At 31.7% G+C, this 15,840-nt stretch overlaps 2 protein-coding genes across 2 annotated transcripts; both read left to right on the top strand.

Annotated features, from left to right (window-relative positions):
* Positions 1-7,806: 7,806 nt before the first annotated feature.
* On the top strand, positions 7,807-8,662 carry LOC126688058 (uncharacterized). Its single transcript, XM_050382623.2, has 2 exons — positions 7,807-8,082; positions 8,169-8,662. The coding sequence occupies exons 1-2, from the start codon at positions 7,869-7,871 to the stop codon at positions 8,507-8,509; spliced, it is 555 nt and encodes a 184-aa protein (XP_050238580.1). The 5' UTR covers positions 7,807-7,868; the 3' UTR covers positions 8,510-8,662.
* A 2,885-nt stretch (positions 8,663-11,547) lies between these two features.
* On the top strand, positions 11,548-15,007 carry LOC126653470 (uncharacterized). The gene is made up of 4 exons (XM_050347371.2): positions 11,548-11,965; positions 12,069-12,464; positions 13,537-13,951; positions 14,491-15,007. Exons 1-4 carry the CDS (start codon positions 11,632-11,634, stop codon positions 14,687-14,689), a joined length of 1,344 nt encoding a protein of 447 aa, XP_050203328.1. The 5' UTR covers positions 11,548-11,631; the 3' UTR covers positions 14,690-15,007.
* Positions 15,008-15,840: the final 833 nt, after the last annotated feature.

The raw sequence follows: 15,840 nt of genomic DNA on the forward strand, positions 1-15,840 counted from the left end.
ATACCACGACGAACTAGAACTTCATTTGAGGAAAGTCTATCTCGAGCTATAAGCCAATGGCAAAACTGAATACGAGGAGGAAGTTTCATGCCCCATATTATTCGAGTAAACTGCATTCCCCCACCCAATCCATTAATGCTCGCCATTTTCTCCCTAATTATACGAAACATTGCAGCTGAAGTGAATGTTTTCGATAATTGTCAAACCTGAATATCCCTCCTGCCCCGATAAATCTGAGCTGCCGAAATCATCACCTGCAAACGGATGAACTCAGCTTCTTCTCCAACACGCAGACGGCGAGCCCAAGGAATCACGCAGGTCTGGCCATCACCCTCAAGGACTGCCGACACCCTTAAATCTGGAGATCTGCAGATTTTAAACAAAGAATTAAACTCAATATTTAATTCTTTCGGACCCATCCATTTGTCCAGCCAAAACCGGGTGTTTGAACCATCTCCCATTTTAACCGATATCTGAGAAATGAAACTCTCCCAAGCAACTGAATTTTCCAGGCAGGCCGAATAGATTCCCCTCCATATGTGAGACAATCTGGCATGATTAATATTCAGTAAATCAAACCAAATGTTCACTCCCAGACTATTAGAAATGACTGAATACCATAAAGAACTTGAGTCTGAGTTCATTAACTTCCAAACCCATTTAAAAAGCAAGCAAGAATTCTTGAGACGAAAAGGAGCAATATTCAATCCTCCATCCGAGAAAGGCAAACAAACCACCGACCAAGCGACTTTACTAAAATAATACCCATCCGAGCTGCTAAGTCATATAACCTGTCATGTAATTCATCTTCAAATTTCAATTCAATCATCACTCATATCATACACAAATACATTCTAGTATTAAAAACAACATGTATTTTGTCAGAGTTTAAACGGCACATGCTTTATACGTCTACGTCACGACAATAAAAACTCAAAAAAATTATTATAATATGTTAAATTTTGCAAAAAAGAATGTCTTTTTGTACTAATAAAAATTTTAATTTTTTTTTAAATGAAAATAGACCAATTTAATGCTTCGGGATAGAGGTGAAATATAAAAATCCAAATTAGAGTATAATTAATTTTTTTTTAAATCAGGATAAACACAAAAATAATTAAAGGTGGGTGGTTTTTTTTTTTAAGTAATTAGACCGCTAATTTATCTTCAAACTTAAAGGTTTTGACAAATTCATTTGGGACACTATAGATAAGTTAGATATTTTATGGCAGAAGGTACAAAAAAGTCCTCGAGTTTTTCTCAAAAGTACAGATCAACCCTTTTACTTTATCTAGACACAATTAAGCCCCCGTATTTTTAAAATTGAACAATTAAACCTTTATTATTTTAAAATTGAACAAATAAACCCTTTTAGTTTATTTTTGGGACACTTAGCCCCTCAAATTTTTGGTAAATATTTTAAATATTAAAATTATTTTTGAACTTTTTTCCTATATGATTATGAGAGACATGTCAGCCATTAACGAGTGTTTCTAATGACGCTGGATGAAAGGGGTTATTTGTTCTATTTGAAAATAAAGAGGGTTTAATTATACCCCAAAAAAACAAAAGGGCTGATTTGTACTTTTGTGAAAACTACGAGGGTTTTTTTGTACCTTTTGCCATATTTTATTATCATTGAAGTTTTGGAATCTTTTAAATAATAATTTACATTATGGTCCCACTAGTGTATTCAACAACAGACAAAATGTAATCTACAGTCACTAATTTGAATTATTTGGGTACAATTTGAGCCAATTTCCCTAAGATAATGATGTGCTGCAGAAATATTGACATGTTTTATTAAGATCAACCTGCATTCAATCATATATTTTATCAAATCAAATCAATTAGATAAGGGAAGAATATTACTGATAAAAAGAATTTTACATTTGTTTGTAGTGGATGACTTGAATTGAGGCTTTCAAAAGTATTTTTTAAAAGAAAAATGTTATATCCTTGGTCCTGTTTTAAAAAAAACACTCTTTATACATAGATTAGAATAATAACAATTACTATTGTTTTTTTTTTCTCATTTACTCCTATTATGGTGGTCTTACAATTTATAGATAGATAATAGCGATTAATTTTAAAAGAAAAAAGGATAAACAAGGAAATTTTGTATAGGATGACACAAAAATTAAGATATAGATTTTTTTAAGAAGACATAAAAAAATGAGATATGTCCGTTTTTAGACAAAACACATATAACATTCTTTAGTTTTAAATATTACTGTTTGAAAAAGTGGGTAAAATATAAAAATTTAATTCAATTACATTTTTTAATGCAAAACTCCAATTTCAAATAGATAATGTAATATATTTTTAATGCCATTCCTCCATTTTCTTTGGATTATCACAGTTTACATATCCTACTTCTACTTACAGCAGATTATTGCTGCTATGGTTCCATGCTTGGTGTATGCAGGATTACTTCAGCAACAAGTTATCTGTTTCTTTGTAACTGTTTTTAGAAATCAAAGTCATGCGTATTGATTTACAACAGGAATGATAGTTACTACCATTCAAAAGAGTAGAAACTAAGATCAAAGATGGATTTTCATTAGGATGTAAGAAATGAGGACTATTTTTTTTTTGAGAATAAGGACTTGACATTGCTTCTGTGTTCACCATTTTGAAAGAAACTGAAGGTTTTTGGATGAAAAGAAATGGAAGAAAAGAAAGATCAGATGATGAAGAGAACTCAGAAGAAGAAGAAGATAGATTGAAGAAGAAAAAAGAATCAAGAGCTATGTAACTTTGTTACCATAACACAAAACCAGAGAATCTGATTTTAGAAGAAGAAGAAGAAGAGAATCTATTAGATTAGAATCTGAGAAGAAAAATGAATTAATTACACAACAAGCTCAACTCATCGAGCTTATATACTAATCTAGTAACTGCTCCTATAACTAACTTGTTGACTCGGCAAAAAGCACAAAACGCATGTCACACACTCTATCTGTCGAGTATCACACAAATTGCTGACATGACTAAAAACAGTTACAAAAAGGCAGATAACTAGTTGCTGAAGTAATACTGCACACACCAAGCATGGAAACCATAGCAGCAATAATTTGCTATAAGTAGAAGTAGGATATGTAAAGCAGCGATACCCCCCTCAAGCTGGACAATACACATTTGTGAGGACATAGCTTGAAGATAGCTGTTTCAAAAATGTTTGGAGGTAAGAGCTTGGTAAAACAATCTGCTAATTGTAAGGCAGACTTGATGGGAAGAAAATGCAGCAAGTCTGTGTCAATTTTTTCTCTAATAATGTGACAGTCTATCTCCATAAATTTGCTTCTCTCATAATATACTATATTATAAGCCAGTTGTATTGCAGAATTGTTGTCATAATAAACTTCTACTGGAAGTGGAATATCCTGCTTTAGATCATGAAACAAGTAAATCAACCACTGCAATTCACAAGTGAGACTGGCAAGGGATCTATACTCAACTTCTGTGCTAGATCTTGGTACAGTTGTCTGTTTCTTAGAACGCGAAAAAATCAAGGAATCACCAAGGAAGATGCAATTGCCTGAAATGGACTTCCTTGTGTCAGGGCAAGAGGCCAAGTCCCAGTCACAAAAAGCTTTCAATATTTTAATAATAAATAAATAAATCATTTTCATTTCCATTTCCATTCTTTTTTTTTATAGAACTGAACGGCCTCTTAAAGTTCAAAACTTATGAGGAAATTACATGGTGTACGCCATTTTCTAAAATATTTTCACAATTGGCCTCTCAAATTTTAAGTTATCAAGCGTACTCTTTTTTTAAGTTTCACTTTTCACTTTTACTCTTTTTTGCCCTCGCCGTCACTGTGCTCATTTCTGTAAACCATTTTCTTCGCCTGACTATTCTTCCGCTCGTCGTCTTCGTGTTTTTCCTGTAAATCGTTTCCTTCGCCTTCTTTGTTCATTCAAATTTTCGCGGTAACCTTCTCTTATTTACTATTCTATCTCTCTTATCTTATTCCTTCTACTTAACCCCAATAGTTGCTTTATTTATTAATTTGTGTTAAATTAATTAATCAATAATCAGTTTATGTGAATAATGATTCTCTGTTCATTTGTTTAATTTGTAGATTTAGAGACAAGAAAAGGTAACGAGGATCATGAAATGGTATAGTAATTTTATATATGTATTTTTATTGTAGTAATTGGTTTTGTGTAACATGTATGATTCCTGCTCCATAAGACTTTCTATGACTGGATATCAAAGTTCTAGTATTTGGCCCTAATTCTAATGAGGTTATTAAATTGCTCTCTTTGTTCTTTCTTTTATTTTTCTATTGTAAAAGGATGTGTTTTGGATATCTTTGATTGATCTAGTTTTCCTTTTGTAGTCTTTACTCAACTTTGTTTGAATTCTTTGATCAGTGTAGACAAATTGAAACTGATAGAGAGTTAAACTATTATTTGTAATTTGTAGGCACTTTGGCGTAAGACCATTAGAATCTGGAAAGAACTTCTTTTTATGGTTGAATAAGCAAATTTTTATTTAATTTGCAGGCTACAGCAAAATTGTAAGGCATGATATATTTTAAGTATATTTTTTATGTATTGTATTTTTTGTGTATCAATTGGCACATTCTTCTCGTTGAATATGAATGTAGTTAAATCATTTATGTCCTTCTTCTTATTAAGTGGTATTGGACTGAGTTTTCTTTCTCTTAGATGTGGGTATATGAGAAAATTAGTTTGATTTTTATGTGATAGTTTGACAGTAGCTTTTAAAATATAAGTTTTCTAGATGACCTTTTAGCTACTCATGAACTACTAAAAAACTACTTGGAATCGTAAGTGTCTCTTTTAAGGTTTTGTCCACCTGAATCTCTGCTAGTGGCTCAATTCATTCTGTGTCATTTGCTGGATCAGATGCAATAAATGGGTGTTTAAAAGGTATGGGTGTGGATGTTTTTAGAGTTAGTTTATCAAGAGCTATTAGCACATCAAGTCAAGATTGGAAGAAGAAGCAAAATAGTTACACTGTTGTTTTTTCTAGTGTCAATGTCTTTTATTTTTAAATGTGAATCCTGATTCTATTTTTTTAATTCATAATAAATTATTAGTCGGAATCAATTGGATTATGGTTTGTAACGTTAACCGTGAACTTTGTCGCGAAATGATTAATTAGCAACAAAAGTTTTATATGTCGGGAAATGTTTTTAGTAACGGACATTTTTATTTGCTTGCTTAATATTATGTTTGACTTTTCAGGTGCTACAAGTGCAACATTTACACTAGTCAACAAATGTGAGTACACCATAAATCATGGAACCTTAGGCACTCCAAAACTAGACTCGACAGGCTTTGAGCTACCGGAAAGAACTTTCCGCTCCTTTCAAGCTCTGACAGGATGGTCCGATCGCTTATGGGGAAGAACAAGGTGCAACTTCGACAGCTTTGGCCAAAGTTCCTGCTCTACCGTAGACTATGGCTCGAGCCAACTTGATTGCAACGGAAACAACGGTACCCCAATAGCAACTTTAGTAGATTCTACACCAACTACACTAACAAGAAAGCTATTTTTCACCTGCTCCGGATATAGCTCAAGGAGAAGCCCAAGCCATTTTATTCAGACTCCAACTTGCAAAGCATTGTTGTTTCAACAATCTAATTGTAGAGTGCAATGCTTTAAATGTAATTGAGCATCTTCAAGGTGTAATAGTCGACCTCTCTAACCGGGGCCTGATTTTTTATGATATTTTGTAGCTAGCTTGTAGTTTTACTAATATTAACTTTGTCTATACTCGTAGAAACAACAATATCAACTTTGTATATTCAGCTTCGATTGCTCGTTGATTTCATTTTGATTGCTTGTTGGTTGTCGTTTGTTGGTCTTTTGAAAGGTTATTTGTCAGTTGCTCTTCCGTTAATTGTAGGTTGCTTTTTGGTTGCTTGGTAAAATATTGTTTGTCGGTTGCTTTTTCGTTGCTAGTTGGTTGCTTTTTGATGATTTATTTGTATCTACCAAAGTAGAATACATAGAAAGAAAAGAAAATTAATGCCTCTGAATCATAAGTAAAAAAGTGGTTAAGAAGGAATATATTTCTTAGTTAATTGCTTTTAATACAAGAGAATCTTTTGATTTCATTTCAATATAAAAGAAAACAGAGCATTGGAATTAGAATTATGAATAGAAATAAACTAGAATCAATATTTTATTACTTTGCTACAAATTCCAAAATCACAACTAAAAGCCAAATATGTGAGCTGATATATGAGTATCAGTCACAGACATAATCACCAACTAGTCAATACCTAAGCAATTGCTACTACTCTACTATTATCACTAAACCTTAAAGAATTGAAAAATTACAAATCAAAAGCTTGGGTAATGTCAAACTATTAGTACCAATCAAAATAATATAAGAATTACATCTGAGCTTATTCACTTTTTGTTCTCTTAATCCACCTCTTGCTTTTGATACCTCAATCGCATCCCACGACTCATTTATCTTCACTTCCATTGCTTTATAATCGCCACTTTTGTTGAGAATCGGATGATGGTCTTCTCCGAAAGTGAGTGCAGATGCATCCAACAGTTCATTCATCTCAATTTCTAATTTCTTCAATTCTTTTTCACATTTTTTTAACTCGGCTACCAGCAATTCTTCAAACATAATCTTTGAACTCGGCATTAGGGGTGCTTGCAACAAACATTATATTTTTTCATTTTTATAGCAAAGCATCAAGATGCTTTCAGCTAGAATACGCCTATCTGCTGCTCGTAAAGATGATAATAACATTAGAAGTTGCAAGAATTACATCTCTAGAAATTTCAATTATTGAACAATCTGATCAATTATTTAATTAACATAGCTGTTGGAGAAATTTCAGCAAAAAATTCAATAATCAAACACAAAATTAAAGAGCTAAATCTAAAATAATAAAAGATAATACAACTTACCCAGATTGTTGTACATCAAATTCTTCATAATCAATGGAAGATTTAATTCGTTTTTCTCTTCCTCTAATTCAGCCTTTTATTACCAAATTTATAATAAAATTCGCAGTATCAATTTTGTCCAACAAATTTGCTATTTGATTCTATAAATTTGTTTAAGCTCTATATTGAATTTGTCAAAAAAAATTGAGGTTGTTCATCGAAAAAGAAGAAGGAGTTAACTGTAATGACTCTATTAATAGAAAGAGGCTTAAGGTCTGAAAAACTACCGACCTTTCAAATTTTTTTCAATAGCACCCTCACCTTGTAATTTTTTCAATAGCACCCTATTTTGTATTTTTTGCTTTCAATAGCACTCTAAATTAAAAAAAATAGATGATTTGATTATTATAAGGATGAAAATTTTCAAAAAAACTAAATTTAAAGGTGAAATCGTACTTTTTTCTACTTGAACACTTTTAAACAAGTCTTTTAACTTAAAAAAAATTCAAATAAGTCCTCAAAAAATGAGTTTAATTTGATGATTTATGGTGCTATTGAAAGTCAAAAATACAAAATAGGGTAAAATTGACTGTTTTACAAGGTCGGGGTGCTATTGAAAGCCAAAAATACGAAATAGGGTGTTATTGAAAAAATTACAAAGTGAAGGTGCAATTGAAAAAAAATTAAAAGGTCGGTAGTTTTTCAGACCTTAAGCCATAGAAAGAAAGCAAATATGCAAACACAAAATTAAAAAAGGCGTACTTTTGCTATCTTTTTAGTGGTAGAGTATTTTTAAAAAGACCTAGCCCAAATCAAGCATTTATACACTTAGCCCAAAACTTATTATACCAAAAGCCCAATTAGTTGGTTAGGCCTGGCTTTCTGTTCAATAATCAACCATGTCCAGTTAAGCTTCACTCTTGTAATAAAACCCTAAAACCCTGAAGAAAAAATACCAAAATTCAACCACCATGAAAAGATTTCTTCTCACAAATCTGCTTAACTCTTCAAAATCCGAAATTGTTTCTAACCCATCTTCTACTCTACTTGTAGTCGCCTCTTCAACTCGCTACAGACTCAGATTCTACTCGTCCGAGTCCGATTCCGATTCCGCAAGCAAACCAGACTTTAACCAGTTCAAAAACATGCCGAATGTTCCTGTGGAAGATGTTGTCAGCGAGCAAGGTAAAAGAAAATGATTGAATTTGTCTGGGTTTTGTTTATTAAAGATTTTGAATAATTTTTTGAAATATATGTTATGGGATTTGCAGAGCTGAAGAAGAGGATTGATAAGCTGTATGAAGGCGATGAAAATGAGATTCCTGGAATTTTTGAAGCGATTTTGAAGAGGAAATTAGCCGGGGTTTCTGATGATGATCGTTTAATTGAATCGCTTGGACCGAGAGTTCAGGATGATGATTATGATGATGTTTTGCATACTGGTTCTGATTCTGATGGGGGACTGCATACTGGTTCCGATTCTGATTGTGAGCTGTATACCGGTTCTGAATCTGATGACAAACTGCGTACTGGTTCTGGTTCTGAATTTCCTTCGGATTTTGATGAAGAACTGCATACCAATTCTAATTCGGATCATGGAAAAAGAAAATAGGTTTATGAGAAATGCAGAGTGTTTTTTTTTAGTCTTGTTAAATTTAGCAGTTGTTAAAATTTTTGTAGTTAGAAAATGATGTGTTTTTAGAAAATTTGTTGTATACTTACTAACATATAATGTCATATTGCAAAAAAATTGATTAATTTTTAAGTTTTGTTGAGGGCTTTCTTTTTCCTTAAACCTTGCTATTGCAGGTTTCTCTGCGTTTCCAATGAATGTGAATACTTTTCTAATATGGAAATATATATGTAAATGTTATATAGAGCTAAGAATTATATGGATTCGGAATCTCTGATGAATTTTGAGAAGGATATGAATGATATCCAAATTTTATGTTTTAAACCTTTTCTAGGTCACGGTAATTTCCCATCATCACAAAGCTCTCAAATCTGGAAATATTGGGCAATAAGATATGACAATCTCTCTGCCAGAGGTTACTACAGGAGCTCTTTTGCATAACAAAATATTGAAAATAGCCATGCTTTAATCTAGTATAGATCTTCCGTGTTCAAGTATGATTATGGTTGCAAAATAAAAATCCAATTACACATGATTTGCGAATTTGAGACCAACAAAGGATTATTTTCGTAGGTTTGGACAGAAGTACGGGTTTTTGACAAAAAAGTGCCCTCTAACATTTAAATTTCCGGATTTGTGTCCCAAAATACAAAAATTATATTTTTGTGCTTTGGATCCACCCAGCCCGCAATGAGCCATTGCGGGCTGGTTAATCACCCTTTAATCAGGGTGATTAATCAGCCCGCAATGGCTCTTTGCGGGCTGATCAAAATTATGTGGCTGATAGTTAGTACTTTTTATTCTAATGGTTTTCTTGGGTCTTTTGGGAGTGGGTAATGTGATATTTTTCATTTGTTTTTCTTATAGGTTGTGTAGATATAATTTAATGATAGAATTATATTTATAAACTTTATATTCAAATTGCTTTTATTATAAAAAAACAAAATAAATTTATTAAAAATTACTATATCTCCATTCCATTTAAAAGAATTATCCTCAAAATATCTAATTTTTAGAAAATAATAACAAAAATTTAAATTATGAATAATTATTCACATTTGATATTTATTTTTACAAAAATATTTATAAAAATATTTTTTTATCCAACGTGTATTTATCATAAATAGATCATAAGTATATTATAAAAACATTATAAATACATTAAAAATATACTATTACCACACCATAAATAATTATCTTAAATGTTTGCATCTAACAATTAGGCTGTAAATTTATGATTATCGAATCTTAATATTTGCTAATCATATAAATTATTGAATCTTATAACGGCTAATCATAAATTAAATTGTAAAAGAATAATTTTATGAAAGAAAATCTTTTTAATTATTGGCACTAATTTTGTTAGTAAAATATTATACTATGTACAATTACGAACGCTCTCAATATATATAATAATTTATTTTTATGATTAAATCAACATTTATAATGATAAATACTCACTAAGATGTGAATTGATTCATTTTTTTGTCAAAATGAATTGATTCATTAGAGATTGCAATTCTCAAACATTATTTAACTAATAATTAATTAGTGTATATAGTTTTAATAAAATAAATTCAAAACTTTTTAATTAGAAAAAAATACAAAATCTCTCTTATCTTAAAAATATTCTGCTTGCAATGTGTAATTATTATTATTGTAAGTTTATTATATATAGAAAAATTATTTAGACATTTCTGATATTTAAAAATCAGATAATATATCTTTTTATTTTGTTTGTTAATATTTTAATTTTTTTCAGATAATACATCTTTTTATTTTTTTTCTTAATATTTCAAATGAGTCCCTAAAATTAACATAAATATTTATATAAATATTAATTTTATGAAATATAATAATTTAGTGAATATAATTATTTTATATTTTAAATTTAAAAATATCTATTTCAGTTATACAAAATAAGAATACTTTAAAAAACGAAAATAAACAAACCAAATTCATGAATTTATTAAAATCTCATTACAATTTAATTTGTAATTTACCTTTATATGAAAATTAATCCAAAGCTTAAACAAAAATGTTAATTTCTAAATATGTTTACACTAAATAAAAAATTAAATAAAATATAACTAGAAAAAGAGACATAATTTAATTTTTAAATAGAAAAAAACAAAGTTATAAAAAATCAAATTATATTGGATAAAGAAAAGAAAAAAAAAGGGGTAAGCCGGCTGGACACTTTTCTTTAGTTATATATCAAATGTTTATATAGCCAGCCACCAACTATACCAACTGCCAGCCACCAAATATACCAATTTCAGCCACATAATTTTAATCAGCCCGCAAAGAGCCATTGCGGGCTGATTAATCACCCTAATTAAAGGTGATTAACCAGCCCGCAATGGCTCATTGCGGGCTGGGTGGGTCCCAGACATAAAAATATAATTTTTGTGTTTCGGAATACAAATCCGAAAATTTAAATATTAGGGGGGGCATTTTTTTTATCAAAAACCCCAAAAGTACCTTTAAAATGTACATCTTGTCTCGTTTTGACCGGTGGTAGAAAATGATTAGAGTATTATATTCAAACTGAAGCTTAAGTGATAGAAAATTATCTGACATTTTAAAGTCGAAGGAATAAAATGAGTCAAAAGATATATATTAAGATTTTTTTTCCAAAATCACAAGCTTGATTTTTTTTTATGTTGAGAAGTAAAATGAATTATTTTTAATTTTAAACCTCTCATGCTGATGATTTGATTAGCACTAACAATCATACAACGTTTATGTCACGCTATTCGTGCAACAAACCATTGAAATGTTTACAATTTAGAACAATTAATGATAAAAAAAATGAATAATTTTAGAACATCCCGATATCACAAACATTTATTGGCTTATCGTAAAAATAACACAAACTGTTAGCATGATATAACACTTGATTAGCACATAGTTGTTTAACTAAAAAACAAGAGATAACTTGGGCTGGGCTGTTAAATTTCTTCATAAACGCAATGTTTTGTCCGGATCCATAACCAGGCCCGTGTAATAATCTTCATCTTCTTCACCATTCAAAATCCTAAAAAAAACCAGACAGAAACCCCAAGAATCTAAAACCCTAGACAAAATCAAAAGAAACAATGAGACGATTCTTAGTGAGAAATGCGATTCCTTGCACTCGCAATCTCCTCACCAACAATTCCTCTCTCAATCTCAATTCCAAAAACTCTTCTAATCCCTCCCTACTCGCCACTCTAACCCGATCCCAACTCAGATTCTACTCACCCGAGTCCGAATCTCCCAGTAATACATCACCCGAATCCAGCAAAACCGACTCAGAATCTCCCTGTAAACCATCTCCCGAATCTGCAATTCTTGCACAAATTAAAAAAGACGACTCTGTCCCTGAATCTGCAATTCTTGCACAGATTAATAAAGATGACTCAGTTGAAGTTACTGATGTCAGTAACAAAGGTATAATTATCATGTGGGTTTTTATCAAAATCTGATCTTTTATCGTTTTAATTCGAAAATTAGAATTTTATATCAATTTTTATTGGTTGTTTGATTGTTTTAGAGCTGAAGGAGCTGATGGAAAAGTACTTCAAGGGCGACGAGGAGGTGCTCCCTGTAATTATGGAAGCGATTCTGAAGCGGAAATTGACGAATAAGCACGAGTATACGGATGATGAGTTGATGGAGGAGTTGGAAATGCAGCCATTGGATGATGTGAAGGACCAAGAGTTTGAGTCGGATTTTGAGGAGTTGTATCCAACGGATGAGGAGCTTGATAATCTGTATGATGCCAAGCAGCATGTGGTGAAGAAAATGGTGAAAGATGAGTACTACAATATGGACGATAAGAAATGGGATGCAATGATTCAGGAAGGAGTTGAACATGGCTATTTGAAGGATACGAAGGAATGTGAGGGGATTCTCGAGGATATGCTTAAGTGGGATAAGCTTCTTCCAGGTAATCTTTTTGTGTGACCTTGACCCTTTTTTCCGTATTCCTTGGTTATGTTTCATGTATTGTTGGATTCTGCTATGATAATTGTTAGCACTGTTTTTATAACTTTATACTTTTAGATTTGATTGTAGTTTCTCCACTTGTTATATTGATAAAAAACTTTGAACATTAGGGTTTCGAGATTCTTAGATTTGCTGTAGAGGTTTTGTCTGCAATTGGCGTCTCGTTAAATTTTCAACTTTTTTTATGGCATTGTTGCTTAGAATAGTTCTACCTATTGTAAGCTGATGGATATTCCAATAGCTTTCTAATTGATTAGGTGAAGCACAAGCATGTACCCCATCGAAACATAATATATCTTATTTTAGTTTTATTTTCCATAGTTGTTAGAAAATTGGAGCTTACAAAGTTTCTGAGAAATTTAGCTTTAACAAATGATCGTGGAAAAGATACTTCCAGTTTGTTTGAAAAGTAAAACAATAACTTACATTTAGGCTGTTGTTATGGAGTATAAGTCTCAAAACAATTATGAAACTAGCGTATTCTGTAGTGGTAGAATGTAAGAGGAAAATGGCTTCCATGTTTCAAGAGCATGCTGGTGATATGCTTGCTCCATTTCCAGTCTGAATGTGAAGGAACAGTTGTTCTTTTTTATCAGTGTCTATGATATTGGGAAGAAACTCATGTAAAGTTATTGTTTTTAATTGCATAATTTACTTTCCATATCTTGCTGGAAAATGATGAGAAACTTATTAGATTAGTTATTTAATCATTTTTTGTAAAACTTAGCTTTCATTGTATCTGTATGTTTTGTAATTCAACTCAGTCTTCTTTTTTGCATACAAATTAACAGTGTTACCTTTGTAATATTTGCAACCATTTATGCAATATGCTTTTATTATGTTAAAGTGCTATTTAACTAAATTTCAAACTTTTGCTGCCATAACGTTTTCGTAAAGTTTAAGAGTTTTATAAGCTTAGGGTTTATAATGTATTTGCATTTTGCATATCCATGGCATAGTAGTTGTAGTAATCAAGTATCCTTCGTGTGAATGTTTCTCAAATTTATTAACAGATGACATCAAGAAAAAAGTGGAGATTAAGTTCAATGAGTTAGGGGATATGTGCGAAAGAGGAGAGCTGGAACCTGAAGACGCCTATAAACTGTTTAAGGAATTCGAGGATGAGGTGGTACTAGAATATGGAAAGAAATTGGAGGCCGAGGGCCCCCAACAGTTTGATGAGACTGTACTGCCAGACAAGCAAAAGGATTTAGATGATCCACCAGGTGAGGGGCCAATTCTTAGGTGGAAAACACGAGTAGTCTTTGCCCCGGGTGGCGATGCATGGCACCCCAAAAACAGAAAAGTGAAAATGGCTGTTACAGTCAAAGAGCTTGGGCTCTCAAAACATCAATATAAAAGACTGAGGGAATTGGTTGGGAAACGATACCATCCAGGGAAAGACGAACTTACAATCACTAGTGAAAGGTAAACTCGACGAACTATTACAATAATTTTCCCTTTTTCGTTTTTTGTTAGACATGTTTGACAAATTGACAGAGCGTACCCTTTTTGTTCTTCAAGTATACTGTCAAATACGTTGCTCTCCACGGTGTTAATTTTTTTTGTTTGTATTTAAAAAATTCCATCATTTACTGATTTTTTTTAATCTTCCACATACCCCATTTTTTTGTGTGCCAAGGTTGAATGCTTATATAAAATTTGGTTGAGTAAAGGTGAATGAAATAAAAGGATTCATCGGAACTAACCTAATTTAATATGTATAAATTACTTTGGTTTTTTATATTCATTTTTTCTTGATTTCTCTTCTTATTTTTCCCAAATTTAAGAAGGATAGGCTGTTGCATTACCTGTCCATTAGCATTTGGAATTTTGTTTAAGTTGCCTTGGTGATTGATACTGCACGATTTTCATAGGCAACTAAGATGTATTAGTTTACATTTCTATGCATTTTGAGAATCGTACTCTAAGTGACTAGAAAAGTGACAATAGTTTTCCTTTTGAAGGTTTGAACACCGGGAAGAAAACAGAAAAGATTGTCTGAGAACTCTCTTAGCTCTTATTGAAGAAGCCAGGAAAGCTGACAAGTTTGCAGAGGATGCTAGAGCCTCGTACGTCAAGGATAGGCTTAGAGCTAATCCAGCTTTCATGGAGAGGCTGCGCGCCAAGGTAACGAGGCAAGTTACTAACACAATCTCTGCATGATAATTTATGCAGCAACCCCAACTGTGGAAGATTGAAACCTGAGATTCAGTAAATTTCTCACATACTTCTTTTTGTGGAAAATGCGAAGTTGAGATTCAGGAAATTCCTAACAAGGTATTTTTGTTGTTATCGTCTTTACTTGCACTCGGAAAACATTTCAAAATGTTGATGTAGCTGATCGACATATGCCCTTGCTGCTGATTAAAAAAAATTACCTTTTTGGCAGATAATTTGTTTTTAAAAGATGTAGTCCTTTGATGTTTACATTATTCACTGTATAGCTCTTTTTGAATAAGCGATTGTATTGATTTTTGATGATGTTCAGTCTTTGCTATCGGGAACGATACTTTTTCTGTTGGAAAAACTTGCTGAGATTTGAAACATTGAACTTTAGTGAACAAATATGCGTCATGTTGATGATTATTTTTGCAATGTTTTAGGGACTTTTTTTATTATGAAATACCAGTTCAACTCTCAGCAAATTTTTGTTAGAACAGACATTAACATGAGCATTTATCATCAATTGTGACTTTTTATATGAATATTTGTCAAATTATTGACATGTCTTAGTTAAACATTTCATTAATACGTGCTAAAAGGAAAATAACGTGAGGAGATGAAAGGAGAAGGAAAAGCAGTTAGATGTAAGTAGAAATAGTAATGGTGTTGTCGGTAAATTTGAAGCTGATAGGCAGCATTGATGGTCGATAGTCGGTGACTACTGATGGCTTGCCTGAGAGGTGCTGGTTTGGGTTGATGGTGAGAATGACGTAGTTTGAACTGGAGTAAATCGACGTTTGTTGTGTATTTATATATTCGGACTTCAAACTCAACAAGTCCGTTTTTAAACTTCCATCAATGACTCGATTTGTCAAAAGTTGAAAGTTAGTGGTTGATATTGTTAAAATTTAAAGTTTGTGTTGTAATTGTATTCATATATTCCAACATGGTAGTGTAGTCTTTTCCAACTTCAAACTTAACAAGTTTGTTTTGAAAAAAATTAAAAGTTGGTATTTGATATTGCTAATATTTAAAATTGGTATTATAATTATAAAATACGTTGAGTTTGTGACTTTTTTACATTCAACTTATATGCATAAAATCTAAAAAATGATCAATTATTTTTTAAAGTTCATATTTAAATCTTTTTA

This window comes from Mercurialis annua, linkage group LG6, assembly GCF_937616625.2.
Source record: "Mercurialis annua linkage group LG6, ddMerAnnu1.2, whole genome shotgun sequence".
In the NCBI taxonomy this organism is placed as follows: domain Eukaryota; kingdom Viridiplantae; phylum Streptophyta; class Magnoliopsida; order Malpighiales; family Euphorbiaceae; genus Mercurialis; species Mercurialis annua.